Here is a 22,797-nt window from a genome sequence, read left to right as displayed (position 1 = left end):
CTAATTCTTACTGAATTAACCAAGTCTGCTAATGATTCAAATCTCCAGACCATTGCAACATTTTATAAGAGGAATGTTATACAATATTTAGGATTGGGATTTTTCTGTGGCTCCTGAATCAGTGGTTAGTGTTTCACAGGCTGCACAAGGATCTCAATGTAATTTTGCATTTAAAAATACTCTTTATTCTTCTACTTTAATTTTATGTGAGTCCCAGTCACTATCTTTCCCATAGGAATCCTTCTGTAGTCCAACTTTTAAACTCACCACTCATGCTAGGAGGATTAGCACGCTAGGCTTTGAGATTATTTTGAAATGATTTTGAAATTATTTTCAATAAAAAGGAATAGGATAGAATGTTTTTGTGAGATCATAATTAATAAAGGATGAAGATTACTCAGTTTGAGACTAGGATAGAACACATAGCCGTGACATACCATGTTCAGATGATTGCCACACATGCTTTTCCTTTCTCAGAATATTTGAAATTCAGTGTAAATGCAAACAGCAAGTCCAAATACTCAGCCATGGGACCTTTTCTTACCTGTACAATTCTCCCATGTCCAGGCTTCTGGTTCCTTCTAGGGCCTCTGGGGACCAAGTGTTCCCTTACCAATTGTAAAGTGTGTTCACCTCATTATCTCAGGGACTTTGCTTGGCAAGCAAATATATTCAAAGGTTGTTGCTTCCATGGCGGTATGCAGCAAGAAGCTCCCAGTAGGGTGGCAATGACCAGATGGACGAGTGGAACTCAACAATGCCTAGTCGGCATCTTTGACCGACCCGAGTAGGATTTATAGGCGCAGCATGTCTACTTTAAGGCTTGGCATCCTAACTGGAAAAAGCGAGAAACAACCACCGTGCGGGATGCCCATTTCTAGATGGTTTTTTCTACAGGGCCGTGAATGAGTGCTGAACAATCTGGGCACACTGTAGTTTTTCAGCGTTTGTCCTCTTGGTTAGCAGCTGGAGGCATAGGCTTGCTGGACTTGTTTCCATACAGCAGGAGCCAGCATTTATAACGTTCTCGGATGTGCCACCCTTCCCACTGGGCCAAACCCTTGTGTGGATTATCTGTTAGCTTTCCCAAGACCCTGATGAAACAGGTGATGTGGCTGTGCCGAGGAGATGGGGACCTATGTAAGCTGAGCAACTGCTCCAAGTTCATACACATAGCACGTAAAGACTTGAGCTCGAAACCAGTCAGACAGGCTCTAGAACTAAACTCATCTTTCTTAAGGCTTTCCAGTTGTTGTTTTTAAGCCATTTATCACTGTGTGCAATTTTCTTTTCTTTTCTTTTCTTTTTTTTGTTTCTGCACTCAGATACACAGTTCTCAATTGCAGAGATATTACATCTCCATCTAAAAAGCAATGTTTGCACGACAGTAGGCATTGAGTGAATGATTAGTATTGCTTTCTTGAATGGAAAATCAAAAGGATGGCTACCAGATCATTCCTAAACGCTGATACTTTTTACATTGAAGGAGTATCCATTTTAAGAAGCAGTTTGTTCAAGTAGAAAAAGCTCTTGAAGCTGCTTAGAGATAAGGCTTTAAAAAAAAATAAAACAGCTTCTCTTTAAAGACATGGCTGTCCACGGAGGAATGTTGACTATTCGATAATGTAAACGTCCATCCTCAGTGTAAGGCTGATGCAGCTCAGACCCTTCCTGGGAGGAAAATCTTTATGTCACTCATATCCCTTAAAGATGCCTAAGTCAAGAACAAAGCTAACACTAATTAGAGAGGCTAGGCCCAGACTCTGCTTATGAGAATCTCCATGTTATAAGACGACCTCAGATCTTTCTCGGTTCCCATGTCTTTCACCAGCCAGTTGTATCTGATAAGGGCACACGAAAGAAAATTTGACAAGGTGTTATACAGAACCACAGACAATCTAGGGTCACCAGAAGCTGCCTGGGGTTTGCCTGGGAAGCCAAAGTCACTGCTAAAGCTACTCTCCCAGCACCCTTTCTTGTTTGGTCTTCAATGTTTGACCCACTACCAACTTTTATACTTTTCTCTTTCTCTAATTTCCCTTCCTGTATATGTTGTTTGTGTCTTCACATAAGTGGGGAGAAAATCCAGCCATTGCAAAAGACATTCTTGTTGCTAACAACACTGTGATGTTGGAGCTCAACCTCACTCCCTAAACCCACATTTATAGAAACTAAATAGTATCTCTCTGTAACTCTATAGGTCTCAGCAACCTTTGTCTCAACTAGTACCATACCTACCTAGGCTTCTGGGTCACCTATGTACTTCCTTACCATAGAAATATGTGTGCTGGATTTGTGAAGTCTACACAAAGCTGTAATTTTGAGTTCCTAAATATAATTAATCTAGTATCTGAAAAAGATACTAAGCAAACATTTTAAAGGGTTATTCTTTTTTAATTTTTTTTTCCATTTTACATACCAACCCCAGTTCTCCTTCCTTCCCCACCTGTCCCCCAAATCCCACCCCTCCATCCACTCCTCAGAGGAGGTAAGGCCTCCCTTGAGGAGTCAGCAAAGTCTGGCACACCAAGCTGAGGCAGGACCAAGCCCCTCTCTTCCTGTATCAAGGCTGAACAAGGTATCCCACCATAGGGAATGAACTCCAAAAAGCCAGTTCATGCACCCGGGATAAATCGTGATCCCATTGCTGGGGCACTCCCGCCCCCCCCCCCCCAACAGATCAAACTACATATCTGCCACCCACATTCAGAGGGCCTAGTTCGGTCTTAAAGGGATATTCTTAAATAAGTACCTCGGGAGCACTTTTCTGCCATGTCTTTATTAAGTTTCTTCTCTTGGACTAAGCTGTCTCCAACCAGAGTCTGGGACCTTGTTCTTCAGAGGTCACACTCCCTCTAATTCATTTCCTACAGTTCCATTCCACAGTGGTTTCTGAAATGTTAATCGTGGCTTGTCGGTGTATTCTTATCCAGATTATATTCAATGCCCATATTGTATGAGGAGGTTTAATGAGACCGCTGCCCAGCGACACATTAATTTCTGCAAAGATCAGTCTTCCCGACGCGTATTCGATCCAGCCCAAACAGCAGCTAGGCTGGCCTCCAGAGCTCAGGTAAATATCTTTCCTCTAGCTGTGGGTTTTGTGTCCTTTCATGCCTGGGACAACTACATAGGATCTACCAGGGAATTCAACTATCCGTCCTCAGAAGCCCAAGGGTCACTATTGCTTTTCTCCATGGGAGTTGTCTACCTCTGGCTGGAAGAACCTTTGGATACTGCAGGAAAAAAATTCTAAAATGTTTGAAGCCTTTCAGGATGAAGACTTCAGTATATAAAGAATGTCCCTCTAGAATTATGCTAATACCCTGCTTATTCCATGGTGTTTATCAGTCTGACCCACCCAGAAAAGAACTGTGACTCAGTACAACTGGTCTGGGTGGGAGAAATGTTGCCAAGAAGATACCTGGCAGCATGGTTTCTGATCTATAGAGGAGAAGGGGATGGGTGAGATATACGTGTCTAGTTTATCGCCCAAGGCACTAACCCAAACACACAGTCTCTGATGGGGACTGACAAGTCGCAACAACAAAGGCAACAGATTTAGAAGGGTTGTGCTTCAAGCCAGCTCAGAGTGGAGGCTGACAGGAGTTGATCATATTGAAGCTCAGATTTCTGGGAGCAGCCAGGCCTGAGATCCTGGGAGGGGGAACAAGAACATTTCTGGGAAGCCAGGGAGTCGTCTTCCCCACCTTCCTTTCCACCCTTTTCCCACGGCTCTGGCTTCTGGGTTTTTGTTTTGTTTTGTTTGTAATTGAAACAGGGTTTATCTGTGTAGCCCAAGCTGTCCTGAGACTCACTCTGTAAACCAAGCTCTTCTTGATTTCGGAGATCCTTCTGCCTCTGCTTCCCAGGCACTGGAATTAAAGCTGTGTGCCACCATGCCTGGCAGTATTGTTTTCTGTTCCCTCATCTATTAGTGACTTCATGTGTCATCACAGGCAATGTAGACATGACTCAGGAGGGGAAAAGCGGAGTGACGTGCAATGGATTTTTAGAATGGTCACTTTTACAGTTACTGTCCAAGATGAACGGAGGGAAACCAGGAGGAGACACAGTGGGGGAGTAAGCGGGGCTCCCGCAGTGAGGGAACAAATAGGAATAATTAATGAAGCTGAGAAAATGATTGGCACTGAAACAAAACTGGGCATTAGAGTCCGGGCATCTAGATGATAGTGCAGGTTGAAAATCCCTTATCTAAGATGCTGTTTCAGATTGACTCAGAAATATTCAGAAATGTTTCAGATTTTTGTCTTGCTTTTTGCAAAATTAGTCTGTGCATGTGCAGTTGAGACATATAGCCTGAAGGTGATTTCTACAAAGTCTCCCATGTGCACGTGTTTCAACTGCAACCTATCATATGAGGTCATTCGTGAAAATTCTCTTTTGCAACGTCATGCTGGCGGTCAAGATGCTTCTGATTTGGGAGCATTTCTGAGGACATATCTTTGGGTTAGAGGTGCTCAAAACCTGAAGGAACACAAGAGAAAAGAGACATGGCACTTGTATGATAGGCAAGCGGTGGATACAGGTTCAGAGGCTTAGTCTGTCCAGCTGAGATAGTGGGGGAAAGAATGCAATGTCAGGAGCAGGGACTCTGCGATCAGCGGTGAGGTTTGGACTTCCCGCTGTGCAGCTGATTATTTGTAGGTAAGACTTGGAGATTTTGTTTTGTCTGTAAACAGCATTAATCATACATAACTGTTGAGTTCTTGGGAGGACGGCACTGGCCCAGAGTCCTTTGCCTGTCTTCTCTCCACCTACCTCATCCTGATTCCCCTTCCCCAAAGCCCTTTCCTGTTGCTGGGGCTGGAATCACAATTCTGAAGGGCCATGACAGCCATGGAAGTCAACCTATGTGTGGGGAAGTCTGTAAGTCCAAGTTTTCTTCCGCTCTGTCCAGCAGTACCAACAACTGGCATTGCTACAGATGGTTCTCTCCAGTCCATGGCGCTTGCCACTGTTCATGGTGCCGAGGAGGGCTGAGGGAACGAGCGAGCAGACGTGGGTTTTTTTTTTTTGTTTTTTTTTTTTGTTTGTTTGTTTGTTTGTTTGTGAAGAAGGCCAGCTGGCTCTCCTGAGCATAGCCAGTGACTTGGCACTCTTCCTCGTCTTGTTTTCCAGAGCTTAGTAGCAGCTGGGAGCACAGAAAGGAAATTGCTGGCTCCCTGAATTCCTTTGCTCACTGTCGAATCTGTCTGAATGGTAGTGTTTGCTCCCTGAGTGCCACTGCCACCACTCTGGGACCTTGCCTGATAGTGAGCTTGTTCAGGAATGGGACAAGAAGGGAGAGTTTGTTTCCGTCATACAGGGCTATGAATGGCACAGCCAAACTGTGTTTCAAACATAATCAGCTTTAGAAATCAGCCATACCTTTAACCAGAGGATACCAACATTGGCTTCTAAAAATCAACCTTTGGGGGGGAGGGGCTACAGAGAAGGCTCGATGGGAGCATTTGCTGTGAAAGCAAGAGGACCCGAGTTCAAATCCCCAGGACAAAAGCCTATCATGCTTATAATGCCAGTATCTGGGGACAGAGCCAGGCAGATCCCAGGCACTTACTGGCCAGTCAAATAAAACAGTGAGCTTCCAGTTCACTGAAAGATCTTGTCTCAAAAAATAAAGTAGATAACAATAGAGAAAGATATCCAATGTCCTCCTCTCACCTCCACATGCTTGGGTAGACACTAGCACCAACTTGAACATGTACACAAGCACACACATGCTACACACAAAATATTAACAACAGCAACAACAACAACAATATTTTAGCTACCTGAGGATGGATGATGGGCCTGATATACTATGAAAATAATTCCTGAGCTGGTGAGGAATTTACTTAAAGAACAAATTATCTTTTTGCCATATTTTCCTTGGGCCTATGGGGAGATCCATTGCAAGTGAAGAGGGGCTCCCCAGGATGCTTTGGTCCTTGTTTGGCTTCCATCTGTGCTGTGTGCAGCTGCTCTGTAGACTAGCAAAGGCCTGGGGGTATTGGAATTCGATGCTAAAAACATGCGCTGCCTGTCAATCTCTGCTTTCCTTCTCAGTTCTGGTTAGAAAACAAAGCCATCTTCACATGTAAAGAGAAACAAAATATTCCGTAACTATATCCTGACTGACATCAAATTATTTCTTCCGGCCTCACACAACAGATTTCATAGGATGAACAAACCACCACCAACCCTGAGGGCTTCTTTATGAATGAATGTTCCCAAACCAAACTGTGGCTTTTAGCACCAGCAAGTGACCGCAGCCCAGGCTAAGTGAAATGCTGGGTGTGTGTCTTCTTCCTCTGGGTGCCAGAGTCCCAGTGATAATGCTAACCTTCTGCTGGCTGAATGACTACAAGTTTACTTCACACTTGGTACCCGAGGTTACAGTGATGCATCTCTTTCTACCTGTAGGGTAAGGCCCCGGCAAGTCCCAGAAAACAGCCCACTGTTACGAGTGCTGTGGGAACGCTGCTGCAGAGCAGGGCTATGGAGACCAAGAATGACGTCACGGCCAGTTCAAGTAAGTCAGAGCAGGCTCTCGTCCACACAGTCCTGGGGGTAGAGCCTCCATCCTGCCGTGGCGATCTGCTGGTGGTCAGTAAACACTAAAATGGTATCCAGTGCTGCTGGGGAAAAAAAAAAATCATGTGGGCTTGTTTGAGGTTGAAGCTTGAAGCAAATATGCCATGCGGGAAAGTTTCTTATCAGGATTGTGCCACTCTGACCTAGCGGGAAGCGCCGTTTAGTTACTGCGGCAGGAATCCACAGCTATTGCCCTTTAGTCTGCTAGAACGGAGAAGGCTGAGATTGGACACACACATGTCAGGTGTACAAATGAACAGTTTCTTCACAGTGGCAGCAGGCATAGCCATCGTTACAGTGCTGGCCTTGTGTCTCCCAGTGACCCTCCACACAGTTTACTCTGTGGAAAGGAAACGGGCTGAAAGAGCCCATGTGACCTTGCTAAGACGCGTACCAGCCTTAACTGAATGCTGGCTGTGTGTCTCCTTCCTCTGGGTGTGAGAGTTCCCTTGACGGCTCTAGTCTTCCGCTAGCCTTCTGCTCTGGTAGGTAACCAGCAGGTTGGATTAGCCATCTACTGTGCTCTTTACCCCTAGTAAGCTGCACAACAAACACGATTATCTTCTCTATGCCCAGCACACATTTTTATAAAGTCAACCTAGAAAGAAATCAATTGCCCTATGGCATTTGCATACCTACTTTGTTTTGGTTACTGTCTCTCCTCCTCCCTTTCCCTTCTCCCTCATCCCCCCCCCCCCCATGTCCCCTTCCATCCCCAGGATTTACCACTTCTGTTTGCACTTCATGTTTGTCAACATGCCCATTTAGACAGTGTGTATCATTTCTCAGCCACACTGCCACTTCTGGACAGTGGTCATGATTCGGAGGTATTAGCCAGTCTCTGCTTGACAGCACCAAGAAGCTTTGCTGTTTCTTTTGAGTGGCTTATCGCGGGTTTAAAAACCTGAGGGTCCAGAGAAATGACTCAGTGGATTCTAGTTCAAATCCCCAGTAAAAATCCTGGGTGTGGCCAGGCACATGCCTTTAGCCCTAGAACTATGGGAAAAGGTGATTAGAAGAGTGGTTGGGTTTTCTGGCTGCCACTCCAGCTCTAGATTCAGTGAGAGACCCTGTCTTAAGGGGTAAGGTAGAGAGGGATAGAACAAAACACTGACATCCTCCCCTGAGCTTCACATGCGTGCACCCACACATGCAAGCATTCACATACATCATACACAAAATGCCATATGCAGATGCTGCACACACAACACAAACAAAAACCTGAGTCGACATTTTAAAGCTGTCTGCACAGCTTTATGAACCCAAGTTTTTAGGGTTTTGCTTCTTTGGCTTTGTTTCGACAACAATACTGTTTGTATTTTTTTAATTTCTTTTCATTTTTTCCCAATTTTTACATACATTTACCATCTTAACAACTTTAATGTATAGCTCAACAGTATTAAATGCATCTATCACATTGCAAGGAGAGCAACTGTACCATATATCTCCATTCCTTGCCCAGTACTGAACATGAAGCCTAGGTCTTAGCACACTCTACCCCTGAGCTGGATCTTACTCCCTCTTGTTTTTCTTTTTAAATTGCATGTATTTACAGTGTGTGCATGTCCACATGCACATGCCATGGTGCTCCTCTGGAGGTCAGAGGACAACTTGGAAGAGCCAGTTCTCTCCTTTTATCATGTGGGTCCCAAGGATTGAACCCAGGCTGTCAGGCTTGACAGCATATATCTTTACTTGCCAAACCTTCTTGCCAGCCTTATTTTGACTTTTTATTTTGAGAGACAGACTCAGTGGCCCAGGCTAGGCTTGAAATCATTCTGAAACCCCTGCCATCATGGAATTTTGGATCCTCCTGCCTCAGCCTCCCCAGCAGCCGGGTGTACAGATCTTTCATTCTGTAAAACTGAAAGTGTACCCATTACACACAACTCTGCGTTATCCTTTCTCTTGGTCTCTTGCAGCAACCGTCTCTATGATCTTGTCTGTTCCAGTTATTCCCACAGCTGGGCAGTACTTCTTTATTTTCATAACTCTAATATTTCACTAAGTATAATGTCCTCAAGGTCCAGCTACGTTACGGCATATGTCAGAATTGCATTCCCTTTTAAGGCTTACCATTTCATTGTGCACGTGTGTGTCTATGTGTGTATGATTGCTTACCCACTCATCCACCAGTGTGTAGTGGGCTGTACCCACAGCTTAACTGCTGTGAGCATGTCCAAGACTCTTCTTCTAGTTCCTTGAGAGAGACCTGACTCTCAACTTCTGGGGTAAATGCTCAGAAGCAGAATTGCTGGGTCTCATTGCTGTTCTGTTTTTAAGTTTCTGAACAGTCCCATGGTATTTTCTATGCCAGCCGCACAATTTTACATCTCTACCTACTAACATTATTAAACATTATTAACAATATGTTAATATTAACATTATTAAAAGAAGAGATGCATTTTTCCATGTCTTCACCAAATCTTGTGTGTGTGTGTGTGTCTTTTCCACACACACACACACACACACACACACACACAGAGAGAGAGAGAGAGAGAGAGAGAGAGAGAGAGAGAGACCTAATGTATAAAGTGATACGTTGTTGTTATTTTGATGTGTATTTGTTTAATGATTTAGAATGCTAAAAAACCTTTTCAGTTGCTTATTGGTCATTCATGTGTTATCTTAGGAGAAACGTTTGCTCAAGTCATCCCCATTTTTGATTTGTTTTTGTGTTCGTTTCTTTTGAATCACTGTGATGACCAAATGCCAACAGAAACAACTTAAGGGAGGAAATGATTTCGTAGTTGGTTTTTCTGTTTTGTTTTGTTTTTTTCTTAACTCTTTGGGGCACTGCCACCCAGATTCCAAATAAATACATGGAGACTTAGGTTTACTTGTTAATGCCTGGCCTTAGCTTGCTTGTTTCTAGCCAGCTTTTCTCATTTTAACAATCTCATTTCTCTTTGACTATATTTTGCCTCTGGACTTTTAAACTTTTCTTTATTCTATATATCTTTCTTTCCGTCTTACTCCGTGGCTGGCTGTGTGGCTGCGTGGCTGGTCCCTGGTGTCTTCCTCTCCCTCTCCTTTTTTTTTTGTTCCTCCTCTCTAGCCTAGATTTCTCCTCCTATTTATTTTCTCTGCCTGTAGCCCTTCCTATCCCTTTTCTTCCCACCTTGACCGTTTAGCTCTTTGTTAGATGAATCGGGTGTTTTAGACAGGCAAAGTAACACAGCCTTACAGAATTAAACAAATGCAACACATCTTTGCATCATTAAACAAATATTCCTCAGCATAAATGAACATAACACATCTTCAACTAATATTCTACATCAGGATTTGTTTGGGCTCATGGTTTCAGAAGTATCAATACATATATTTGAGGGCATGGCATAGAAGATAAGTTCACATCCTGGTGACCAGGAAGCAGAGGAAGGGGGGTATTCTATAATTTCCCCTTTTATTATTTGAGCCCCCTGTCTGGGTAGACAGTGCTTCCCACTTGAAGGGTAGGTCTTTCACCCTAGTCCAACCATCTACAAATGCCCTCAAACACATACCCAGAAGTGTGTTTGACTGACCTCTAAGTTACTCTAAATGCATTCAAGTCATCAATCAACATTAACCATTAGGCTTGTGTACCTTTCTGCTGCTGTGACAAAACAGCCTGACAAAAGAAAACAGGTGGCAAGGGTTTATTTTGCTTCCCAGTACAAGGTTGTAGTCCACCACGACAGCAGCAGCAACAGGAACGTGAAGAAGCTTGTCTCATTCTCTCCACTGTAAAGAAGCAGAGAGCAATGATTCCTTACGTTCTGTTTACCCTCTTCTTCTTGTATAGCTCAGTGGCCCCAGCCTAAGGAATAATGCACGTATAATAGCTGGGCAATCCCACTTCAATTAACTTACTCAAGATAATGCCCTAGAGGTATACACAAAGGGCCATCTCCCAGGTATTCTAGATTTCATAAACTGAAAATTGAGATGAGTCAATCACAACTCCACCTCTTGTCAGCTTGATGCCCAGATACAACATTATTTTAAATCATAACCTTTTACTCCTTATCACCAAAGGTCCATGCTCCTCTCATAGATGAATATACAACCCAACTACAAAAGTCTCCAGAGTCTAACAATTACAACAGTTTAAAAAGTCCAAAGTCCATTTCACATCTTAAGTTGTGATATCCTAAAAAATTAGAAAGAAGTTTCATAATTCCAACATACAGTGGCATAGAATGAACACCATCATTCCAAAATGGAAGAACTGAAGCATAGTGATGAGTGATTGGGCCAAAACGCCAAAATCCAACAGGGCAAACGCCAAATCCTAAAGCTCCATGTCTGGCATCTGAGACTCAAGATGAAATTTGCTGACCCAAAATGCTTACTTAGCTTGTCCCGTCCTTCCAACTCTGCCACATGCATAACACATAGCCTCTCTCTAAAGCCAGACTCACTCCAATTCCGCAGCTTTTCATGGCAGACATGCTAGAGAATCTTAAATTAAGTTAAATAATGTAAATAATTAATGTTTAAAAAGTTAAATACCTACCCCTGATTTCTATCTTTGTTTTACAAGTCTTAGGTGTCTTTGGCTAATTGCAGAGTAGCTTATTATTCTTATGGTGTTATAAATAGAACTGGTTTCATAAATCCCAGTTTAAATTGTTCATTGCTTTTGTGTAAAAACGGAGTTGATGTATGTTCAGTTTGTATGCTGCTACATTCCCGAATTCACTTATTCTCAATTTTTCTAGACAGTGGTCTGTCAATTGCTTGCCCTTTCTAATGGAGTCATTTATGGTTTTACTGGATTTTCCTTCATTTTTTTTCTAATCCCAAATCCGTTTATATCTACTAGGACCACTATGAGTTATAATTTCTATTGCCTTTAGATTGATTCTTCTCTTTTCCATGCCATAAGTTGCCAAATTAGGTTGTTGATTTAATTTCTTTTTATTTTAAGGATTTAAAGACAAGATCTTGCTATGTAAACCTGAATAGAACTTTCAATATGGACCAAATCAACCTCGAACCTGAAATGGTTCTTCGGCCTCTGCCTCTATACGGCTGGGAGTGCAGCTGTGAGGCTGCACACCTGGCTTCTTTCTCATTTTTTTAAAAACATAAACCTTTATAGCTATAAATTTTGCATTACCCTGCCTTTGCTGCATTTTATAGGTCTTGGTATTTGTGTTTTCAGCTTCATACATCTCTTCTTTGCAATTTGCCTTGTGATTTCTCTCTAAACCGGTGGTTATTTAATATATTTAATAGATTATTTCATTTTCATAAAGTGAATTTTTCCTATTTTATTTCAATTATGACTTCTACCTTCATCTTGTTGTGGTAGGAGAGGACACTTTACTGCAATATATCTTTTTTTACTTACAGATATGTGGTCTGTGATGAGAGATGTTCTGTGTGCACTTGAGAAGATGTTTATGCTGTAAGATAATAGATATATACACAGATAGAGATAGATGGAGTTGGTTGTTGTGTTGTGTTGGTCCTCAGTGTCTTACTTATCTCCGTCTGTTTGATCTGAATATCAATGAGAGTTGGGAGTTTAAATCTCCAACTATTGTCCTAAAACTGTTTATTTTTCCTTTTAATTCCTTTACATTGTTTCTTATATTTTGAAGATTGTGGTATTAGGCTAATGGTTATTATATCTCCTTTGCTGAACCTTTTATTAATGTAGAATATCCTTCCTTGCCTCTTTAATTTTTTTTATTTAAAGTCAATTTTATCTGACATTAGTATGACTATTCTTGCTGCTTTTTAATGACCTTTTTATATTATAATTTTCTGTGCTTTGATTTTCAAGTTATTTGTTTATTTAGATTTAAGATGAGTCCCTTATAGACATCATTTGGTTGGATCATATGTTGTCTATTCTGCCGATATCTAGATCTTGATTGGTGCATTTAATCTACCCATGTAAACTAATCACTGATGAGGGATGGTCTTCATTTTGCTATTTGATATTAGTCTTTGGGTTTTGTTTCTTTTTTTTGTCTCCTGTATTGTTTTTTTCATTTGTCTTTTGCTGATTTTTATAGTGGAATATTTAAGTTCCTTTCTTATTTCCTTTTATATATATTTTATAGCTATGGGTTATGTGATTACCATAAGAATTATATTCAAAATGTAAAATCATAAGACTCTAATTTGAGTTTATAGCATCTTATCTTCCGTAATGATCAAAGACTCTTGCTCTTTTAATAGCTGTTTTCAGGTGTTTTGATTTTTTTTTTAACATTTACCTATTTTGTGTACATGCATCCCAGAAACTGGACTCAGGTCATCGGGCTTGGCTGCAAGTTCTTTTATCCACTAAGTCATCTTGCCCGCCCTGTGCACCCCTCTTTTCCTTGTTTCTTTGTTGAAACAAGCCCACAATATGTAATCCCTAGGCAACAGAGGCTGGCTTTAAATTCACTGAGAACTACAGCTTCTGCCTCTTAGTGCTGGGATTAAAGGCACACTACCAGGCACCTATGGATTGCTGTTGTCACACAATTATGTTTCATAAACTTTATACCCATAAACAGAAACTAATCATTCTCTTAAATTATGTTGTAAAAAAAATATTACAAGTTAAAGTTCTATGTTGCGGGCTTTCTTTTAGGCCACCAGCCAGCTACCCAAATCACGATATGGATACTTAATATTAGTTATGAATGCTCGGCCCTGTCTTATGCTTGTTTCTTGCTAGCTCTTATAAGTTTACCTGCTTCTCTTTATCTACGTTTTGCCTAAGGGCTTTTTACCTTTGTTTCTGTGTCTGCTGGCTGATGGCTGTCTGCCTGGCTGAGCCTGGATGTCTCTCTTTCTTTCTCCCTCGTTCTCTCCTCTCATTCTTCTCTTCTCTTCTCTTCTCTTCTCTTCTCTTCTCTTCTCTTCTCTTCTCTTCTCTTCTCTCCCCTTCCCTCCCTCTCCCTCCCTCTCCCTCCCTCTCCTTCTCCCTCCCTTCTTCCTGCCTAGCTATTGAGCATTCAGCTTTTTATTAGACCAATCGGGTGCCTTAGGTAGGCAAGGTGAAACAAATGCAACACATCTTACATAATTAAACAATTGCAGCAGAAACAAAAGTAACACACCTTCATAACTTTAAGGTAATATTTCACAACATAAACAAATGTAACATATTAAAGTGACATTCCATAACAGCTGTATTAACACCAACTTTTATCACATTCCACATAGCTCCCTCTGTTAAATCTTTAGTTCTTCTTACAGTTTTGAGTTACTGTCTAGGTTTCTTTAATGGACTCTGAAGAGTTCCCTTGAGCATTTGTTACAAGACAGGAATAGCAAGTTCTTTTAGCTAGGAATTTCTTAATTTTTCTCTTAGATTTAAAAGGCATTAAATTCTTGGTTGGCAATTTTTTGTTTATTTAGTTGCTAGTTTTTTTTCCCCAAGACAGGATTTCTCTGTATAACATCCCTGGCCATCCTGGAACTTGCTCTGTAGACCAGGCTGCCCTCGAACTCACAGAGATCGGCCTGGCTCTGCCTCTGAGTATTGGGATTGTTAGTGTGTGCCACCATCATCCAGCTTAGTTGGCTATTTTTTAAGACACTTTGAACCTACTGTCTTCTGCCCATTAAAGCTTCGGTGGAAACTGCTGGTGGCTTTGTTGGGGTCCCTCGTACGTGGTGTGTCACTTCCCATATGTTGCTTTTAAGATACATTGTCTGCTGTGCCCTAGTTTCTCATCTTTAGAGTTCATCTTGCTTGGAGTTTGTTGTACTTCTTAGTTGTTTATAATTTTGGCTTTTATTAAATTTGGGAAGCTTTGATTTTGTTATTCATCCTCTCTGCTCTTTTCTCTTTCCTTTTGATCCAGAAAGGATGTTTCTTCCCCTTACAACGCATATATTTGTTGGTGTAATGATCAACCTTCCTTGTCAACTTGACTATATGTAGAGTTACCATGGAAACACACCTCTGGGAGACCGACAAAAGCATTTTCATAAAGATTTAAGTCAGCAAGGGATGAGCCACCCTTAATGTGGGTGACATCATTCCATGGGCTGGTGTCCAAACACAGTGAAAAGAAGGCTGAGCACCAGCATTCACCTCTCAGTACCTTCCGCTGAGCAGTTACTAGTTGCTTCACTAGTAACTAGTTCTGGTGACGGTACCTTCCCTGCCATGATGGAGTGTACCTCTGGGAACTGTGAAGCCAACATAAGCATCTCCTTCTTCAGTTGCTTCTATGAGGGGTTTTGCCACAACAGCATATCACTAATACAACTGGCTTGATGTATTCCCACAGATCCCTTAAGCACTGTTTCCTGGGCTTCAGTCTTTGTATGGGTATATCCGTGTGTGTGTGTGTGTGTGTGTGTGTGTGTGTGTGTGTGTGTGTGTAGCTAAGAGGCTAGCCACTCACTTTTCTTGAGACAGGGTTTTCCGCTGGCCTGAGCACCCAATTAGGGTGGGCTGGCTGACCAGCAAACCTAAGGCATATGTCTGATTCCGCCTCATCGGCACTGGGTTTAAAAGTGGATGCAACTGTACCCACCTTTTATTTGGGCTCTAGAGGCTGAGCTCTGTCCCCACACTTGCACGGCAGACATTTGCCAACCGGGATATTTCACCGAACTCCTTCAGTCTTTTTAGGCCCCGCTCTTCAGACTCAGTCATTTCTCTTGTCCTATTTTCAAATTCTTTCTTCTACCTGATCAACTGTGTCCCTGAATCCTTCGAGTAAAATGTTCATTTTAGTTCTATTTTTCAGTTAGAAAATTTATTTTTGGTTCCCTCTAGGAATTCCATCTCTTTGTTGGTGTTTCCAGTCTGCTCATACTTCATTTTTTCTTGACTTTTTTTTCCAGCATTTCCTTTGGTTCTTTGAGTGCATAAGGACAGTCATTTAAGTCTTTGTCTACTAGGCCTGTCTAAAACGTCCGTCATTGGGTTGTTTTCAGGGACAATTTCTATTAATTTATTGTTCCTTTTGAATGAGGCACACTTCATTATTTCACTTTGTGTCTTGTGATTTTCTTGTTGGAAACTAGATATGCAGGCACTAAAGGGATGGTTCATGCTTAGGAGCACTTGTTGTTCTTGCAGAGGACCTGGGTTTGGTTCCCAGCACACACATCGTGACTCACAACCATCTGTAACTCTAGTTCCAGGGGGATCTAGTACCTTCTCTTGAACTCTGTGAACAACAAATACATGGGTACATGTACCTATGTACAGGAAAAACATTCATACACATTAAGTAAATCTCAAAAGAAATTGTTGCTGGTTTGTTTTAACTAGTCATACAAAAAAAAAGTAATGTACTGACTCTGGACTCTCTTCCTTCTCCAGGGCTTGCTGAGGGTTTTTTTTAAAAAAAATAAATAAATAAATTAGTTGTCTTTTAATTGTATGTGCATAGTTGGTCTGTGTGAGAATGTCAGATCTCGGAGTCACAGATAGTTATGAACTGCCATATGGATTCTGGGAATTGAACCTGGGTCCTCTGGAAGAGGAGTCAGTGCTCTTAACCACTGAGCCATCTCTCCAGCCTTGGGTTTGCTGAGTTTTAAAACTTGTGACTGTCTCTGTCTTTGTGCCCTTCATCAGCTCAAGTAGATCCTCTAAGGCAGTGATTCTCAACCTGTGGGTTAAACAGCCCTTTCAAAGGGGTCATCTAAAACCATCAGAAAACACAGGTATTTACATTATGATTCATAATAGCAACAAAATTAAAATTACAAAGTAGTAATGAAATAATTTGATGGTTGGGGCCACCACAACATGAGGAACTGTTTTAAAGGGTCACAGCGTTAGGAAGGTTAGAACTAATGCTCTGGGTTCTTTTCCAATCTTGAGCCTTTCTCTGGGAATGCAGGCTCATTTTCCTGGATATGTAGTATTTTTGAAATGTCATGTTGCCCAAAAGGAAAAAGAAATGATAAAAACAAAGGATTCAAAGCATTTGCTTTTTAAACCCCCTAGAATCTCCCCATAGGAGATCAGCACAACAACTAGGATAGGAGATTAAGCCAGCGCAGGCCATCGCATGAGTGGGGGAAGGTGCAATGCTAGAGGCCACCTACCTCTTTGCCTGCACCCTTTCGATTAGAAACATCAAACAGGGGGCAGAACACAGACCTCATATAATTAGAGAATAGAATCCTTCCTGCCCACCCTGGCTCCCACAGGTTACATGCAGACGTGCAGATTGACCCAGGAACATGTGGACTACTGTCTGCTACCCTGATGAAGGGGTCCAAAAGTCAAATTGCTACTGTGAGAGGGGTTGAAGTTGATAAAATTAACAGCACTTTACTGGTCAAGTCTCGCCCTCAAGTCGCACGTTTTGGTAGTCTTCGGAACTCCACAAGAGCTCCTTCAGCAAACTGACGCATCTCAGTCTAGATGGGAGATCTCTGGGGTTTCCCATTCTGCCCTCCCTAGCATTCTCACAAGTTTTTACTTTTCTCCCGAACTGTGAAATTGTAGTCGATGAGCACTTGTTCGTTCCTGGCCCCTCAGATCTGAATAATCCCACAGAAACTATATTAGTTACAACACTCTTTGGCCTATTAGCTCAGGATTCTTATTAACTAACTCTTACATCTTAAATTAACCCATTTCTATTATGTATCGGCAGAAAGCTGTGGCTTACTGGTAAGTATCCGGCATCTGTCTCTTTGGGCAGCTACATGGCATTGCCTTGACTCTGACTACTCTCTCTCTCTCTCTCTCTCTCTCTCTCTCTCTCTCTCTCTCTCTCTCTCTCTCTCTCTCTCTCACTTTCTCTCTCTCTCTGTTTGTATTTCCCACCTGGCTTTACTCTGGCAAGCCATTGGCCAAAACAGCTTTATTCATCAACCAATAAAAGCAATACATATACAGAAGGGCTTCCCACATCATGAAATAATGTAACAGTAAGGTAGATTTTGCAGTTAAACTGAGAAAAAAAAGATTCAAGCTGTATTTGTTTAATAAAATTTTACTAACAAATTTTAAAGTATAAAGACTCATCTACTAAATTAAAAAAATCTCTATTTCTTTCTTTAGAGAGTATAAGATAATGCTTAAGGAAGTAAAAAGGCGCTGTGTGAATTCTGAGGTTAACTAAACACTTTGGCCGAAAGGGATTATTTATTTGCTAATTCCTCAGGGCTAGATCATATTGACAGTGTACAAAGTTGAATCTGACTTCAGCACCAGATGTCTGGGACCCTTGCTCTCTCATCTAGTGAATTTAGAAAGAGGGTGTAAACAAAAAAGAAAAGAAAAGAAAAGAAAAGAAAAGAAAAGAAAAGAAAAGAAAAGAAATAGAAAAGCAAGCATGTGAGGTTTACGGTTGAAAACCATCAGCATTTTCTCCCTTGAACAATTTCGTCAGATGGCAGCATGAAAAGGCAGGAATGAAAAGGTCCCAAGGGAGAACTCAGAAGTCTTGTGTCCTGGAACACTCACTATAAGACTCCATTCTTATCCCTCAGGTATCAGGGCTGGAAGCCACTAGATCTCCACAGATGGTCGGTTTGTTCTTGCCCGGCCAGTGGGAAATTATAACCATTGCGCTGTTACTCCCCAGGGCAGCAGTGTTGACAGGTGGGACCCTGAAGATGTGGTCATCAGAGCTCTGCCCTTGCTGTTACTGTGAGGATGGCTACGTTTTGAGCACTGTGCTCCGTGTAGAAGGAGGAGCCTATCCTCTCACCTCTCTTGCTCACATTCACACATAAATGCTGTCTTAGTTAGGGTTTCCATTGCTGTGAAGAGGCACTATGATCATGATGCCTCTTATAAAGAAAACATTTAATTGTGGCGGCTCACTTACACTTTCAGAGGTTTTGTCCATGATCATCATGGTGTGGAGCATGGTGACTGCAGGCTACATCTTGATTAGAAAGCAACAGGAAGTCAACTGAGACACTGGATGGTATCCTGAGCATAGGAAACCTCAAAGCCCACCCCCACAGTGACACGCTTCCTCCAAAAGGCCACACCCACTCCAACAAAGCCACAGCTCCTAATAGTGCCACTCCCTATGAGATTATGGGACCAATATCATTCAAACTACCACAGTTGCCCTCTTTCTATGAATGGTGCAGCAAGAAGGCCCTTTGCCTAACATAGACAATTCACCTTGGACTTCCCGGCCTCCAGAACTGTAACAGTTAAATCTCAATCCAGATAAATCTGGTTTCAGATATCCTGTTATAGAAGCACAAAACAAACTAAAGCAGAAATTGGTAGTGAGAAGTATGGCTGTTGATATATAACGAAGGAGAAAATCAAAGACACATTTGTTAAAACACACGTGCAGCTTTTGGGCTGGGTAATGGGCAGAGACAGAAAGAACTTGGAGAATCAAGCTAGAAAGTCTCTAGATTGTTATTAATTGTATAGTAAGACTGATTCTGGTAAGGGCTAAAAAGACAAGAAAAGTAAACAAAGCCTAAATAATCTTAGGAATGGTGGCCATGGGCCACATAATAACACGTTGGTCAACAGACTGCATATATAATGTTGACCTCATACGTTTTCAGTGGAGCTTGAAAATGAGTATTGGCTAATGATGGCACAGCTTCCATAAGCTTGTAATGTAACACACTGTTGATGTGCTGGTGGCGATGTTGATCTAAGCAAACCCATCGCCTGACGACTGTATAAAAGCATAGCTCATTCGATATGTGTAACACAAAGTGCTTCCTAATGGTGGCTAGTGACTAAGTTGCTGATTTATGTGTTTATAGAGTACTTTTTAGCATTATTTTAGAGTGTATTCCTATTTACTAAAAATTACTGTATAGCAAAGCAGCTCTGTTATGTTGGCAATGACTTTATGCATCTCATGTTCACTAGTCTGTGGCCACTACATTCTGGCCAGGTCCAGTTTCTACCTTACCTAGTGACTGACTGTCCCCTAGATAGGTTTAGGTTAGTGGAAGTGCTTTCTGTGCTGTTAGCGAAAAAGAATGTATACCACACACTCCTCGAAACGTATCTCCATTGTGAAGTGGTGTGTGACTGCCTGCCTATACTTACGTCGTTGTGCTCGAAATGCAGAAATACAGATAGCAGAAGACCATTCCTCCGTGGTTCCAGAGGGAAAATGAGAAAAGGGTATTAGAAACCAGAGTTTTTACTGCAGCTGCTCAGAGCTTGGCATGGTTTGTCTGCGTGCCGGGACTTTGTAGCAGACAGAATTTAAGAGCAGAATAATAGGTCCGACTGAAAGCTAAGCTGTGAGGAACTCAAGGTACTGCCCGGCTGTCTTTGACCACAGACAGTAAGGAAAGAAAGCAGAAATGATTCAAATGTGGAATTTATAAATGGAAGGGAAGCAGAGAGGGAGGACTTGGAAACCCCTCAGCCTGGCCATGCAAAGAATAAAAGGGTAGGTTGGGGGAGAGACTACAAAGGGTGTGGCCCAGCAACTGTTTGCACAAGAGATGAATGGATACAAAGAACGCAGACAGCTTCTAATGCTCAAGTCAGCAAATGACCCTGAAGGTGTTGCCGAGGATTTCCAGGCAAGCTAAGACTTTTAAGTGTGCTATTTCCAGAGATGTGCCTACAGGACTTCAGCATACACTGCCCTGTGACTCAGGATCCCTCTCTGAATGCTGGTACAGCATCCCTCAGTAGCTTCAGCCATGCTTTAAGGGGCAACTGGGAGTCACGTGACTCCAACCACTGCTCTGGAAGGTACAAGCTAAAATCTTTGGCATTGTCCACCGGGTCTTAGCTCCTTGGGTGTGAGGAGTATAAGAGCATTGGTGCCCTGGCAGCCTACGGAGACTTCAAGTAATGCTACTGACAGCTTGGGGACCCAGGCAGAAACTGGCCACAGACACACAAGCACTGCAGAGTTCAGCCTAAAGCAGTACTTAATGGAGTTTTGGGAGCAGAGTGGCCCATGAGACTATGGGACTATATGAATACATATCAGTTACTTTTCATTTTACATGGCAAAATAAACTTAAAGGATAAAAGGTTTCTTTAGGCTCACAGTTTGACATCCTGGCAGTGAAGGCAATATGGTGGCCAGGGTGGCTCCAGTTGTGATAGCAGGGACATGACCAAGCCGGTCACGTTTCACCTACAGTCAAGAAACAGAGAGAAATGAATTCTGGTCTTAAACTCGCTTTCTTCTATTTTCTTTTTTAATCAGTCAGGGACTCTTAGTCTGAGGGATCAGTCACAACCATTCAAGGTAGATCCTCTCTTCTACATAGAACCTCTAGCAATGTCCTCACAGACATACCCAGAGCTGCATCTCCTAGGTGATTCGAATTCAGTCAAATTGACAATGGGGATCAACCATTGCAGGCCATAAGCACATAACAGCAGTTTAGGAAGTCTGTAGGCAGGCAACTCCAAGCCTTGAGAGTTGCTGGGTAGTCTTGGCATAGCAAAGTCAGATGAATGGGACTCTACAAACCTTGGGGGTTTACCCGGAACTGCAGTGTCCACAATATGAGATATGGTGTCAAAAGAGATTATTCTGGGGTCGTAAGATTTAACGTTATTTTCTTTCTTGTATTTTTGACTTACTTTGAGAAGCAGTTAGCCTTCTTTCCTATTAAGATGAGGCTCTATCCTCAGCCTGTATCACTGTTGCATTTAGAAGCAAATATCACTTAATTTCACAGGTTCACAGCTAGGGGAATTTGTCTGATGAGGGAATTGTAACGTAGATGAAATTTCCAACTCTAGATTTCTGGAATGAGTTAAGACTCATGCTATTGAAATAGAATGAATTTATTTTGCATAAAAGGACATGAATTTGGGTCTGCTAAGGCAGAATGTTATAGTAACAATATGTCCACTCAAGTTCATGCTTTGGAAACTTAATCCCCAGTGCCATTGTATTGAGAGAGAAATTCCTGAGGGGCATTTAGAGTGTGAGAGCTCCACCCTCTCCCTCGTGTGTGTAAGTGTAGTCTCTTAACATTGGGTGTTCTGCCATAGGATGACACCACAAGAAATCTGTCGCCAGATGCAGGCACCCTGAACCCAGATTTCCTAACTACCAGAACTGTACAAAAATAAGTGTCTTTATGTTGTGGGATATTTGCTTTGCTGTATGAAGATGTGTCACTGGCTAAGGTACCTTTGGTTGGTTTAATAAAGAGCAGATGGTCAATAGGTAGGAGACAATAGGCAGGACTTCCTGGCAGTGAAAGGAACTCAGGATAAATCTAGCTGAGTGAGAGACATCAGCACGACACTGAAGAAGTCGGACATATGGTACAGACGAGAGGTAACTGAGCCATGGGGACAGAACATAGATTAATAGAAACAGGTTAATTTAGGTTATGAGAGTTAGTAGGCAAAAAGCCTAAGCTAAGGCCAAATTTTCATAATTAATAAAAAGTCTCCATGTTGTTATTGGTGAGCTGGTGGCCCAAAGGAAAGTCTGGCTACGTCTTTGGGCTGGCAAGATGGTGCAAAGGGATAAGTGCTTGTCACCAAGTCTGAAGACCTGAATTTGGAACCTGGAACCCACATGGTGGAAGGAAGAAATCTAACCACAGCTATCTTCTATAGGCAAAGTTTCTCTGTGTCTCAGCAGCTGCTCTCAAATAAAAAACAGGAAGATTTAATATTAATTATAAATGCTCAGCTGATAGCTAAGGCTGGCTACTAGCTAACTCTGACATTTTACATTAGCCTATATTTATTTTTTTTTTAATTTTGGTTCCCTTCTAAAGGGTGTTTCCCCGAGTTTGGAACTCCCATACAGTAGCTATTTTCTTCTACCACTTTGAAGACACCCTTCCATGTTGGCTGAGGTTACTCATTCATTCCCAGCTGCCCAGAACACAAAATTATCACTCAGAAACTATATATATATATATATATATATATATATATATATATATATATATATTTTGTAATACTGTTTGAACAATAGCTTAAGCGTATTTTTGGCTTACCCTTATATCCTAAACTAACTCATCTCTATTAATCTGTGCATCACCATGAGGTCATGGCCTACTAGCAAAGTTTCAGAAGGCTCCATCTGTCCCTAGAAGCAGGTACAAGGCTTCTCTCCGATTCTCTGCCTTCTCTCTCAGCTTAGTTTTCCCACCAGCTCTATTCTGCTAAGCCACTGGCTGACACAGATTTATTCATTAACCAATAAAAGCAACACATAGCCAGAAGGACTTCCCATACCATTTCCCCCTTTCTGTTTAAATAAAAAGGAAGGTTTTAACTTTAACATAGTAAAATTACAATAACAAAACAGGTATCAAACAAGAATTGCAGTT

General features: G+C 41.9%; 1 protein-coding gene across 1 annotated transcript in view; it reads left to right on the top strand.

Annotated features, from left to right (window-relative positions):
* Positions 1-21,536, top strand: part of Zc2hc1b (zinc finger C2HC-type containing 1B) — a 40,874-nt gene extending 19,338 nt beyond the window's left edge. The window contains exons 5-8 of the mRNA XM_038339359.2: positions 2,934-3,073; positions 6,427-6,535; positions 20,086-20,227; positions 21,494-21,536. Coding sequence (XP_038195287.2) covers positions 2,934-3,073; positions 6,427-6,535; positions 20,086-20,227; positions 21,494-21,536 — 434 coding nt within the window. The remainder of the gene's footprint in view (positions 1-2,933; positions 3,074-6,426; positions 6,536-20,085; positions 20,228-21,493) is intronic.
* The last annotated feature ends 1,261 nt before the right edge of the window (positions 21,537-22,797 follow it).

The sequence above is a fragment of the Arvicola amphibius genome, chromosome 8 (genome assembly GCF_903992535.2).
Source record: "Arvicola amphibius chromosome 8, mArvAmp1.2, whole genome shotgun sequence".
In the NCBI taxonomy this organism is placed as follows: domain Eukaryota; kingdom Metazoa; phylum Chordata; class Mammalia; order Rodentia; family Cricetidae; genus Arvicola; species Arvicola amphibius.
This window is presented reverse-complemented; position numbering and strand designations above follow the sequence as displayed.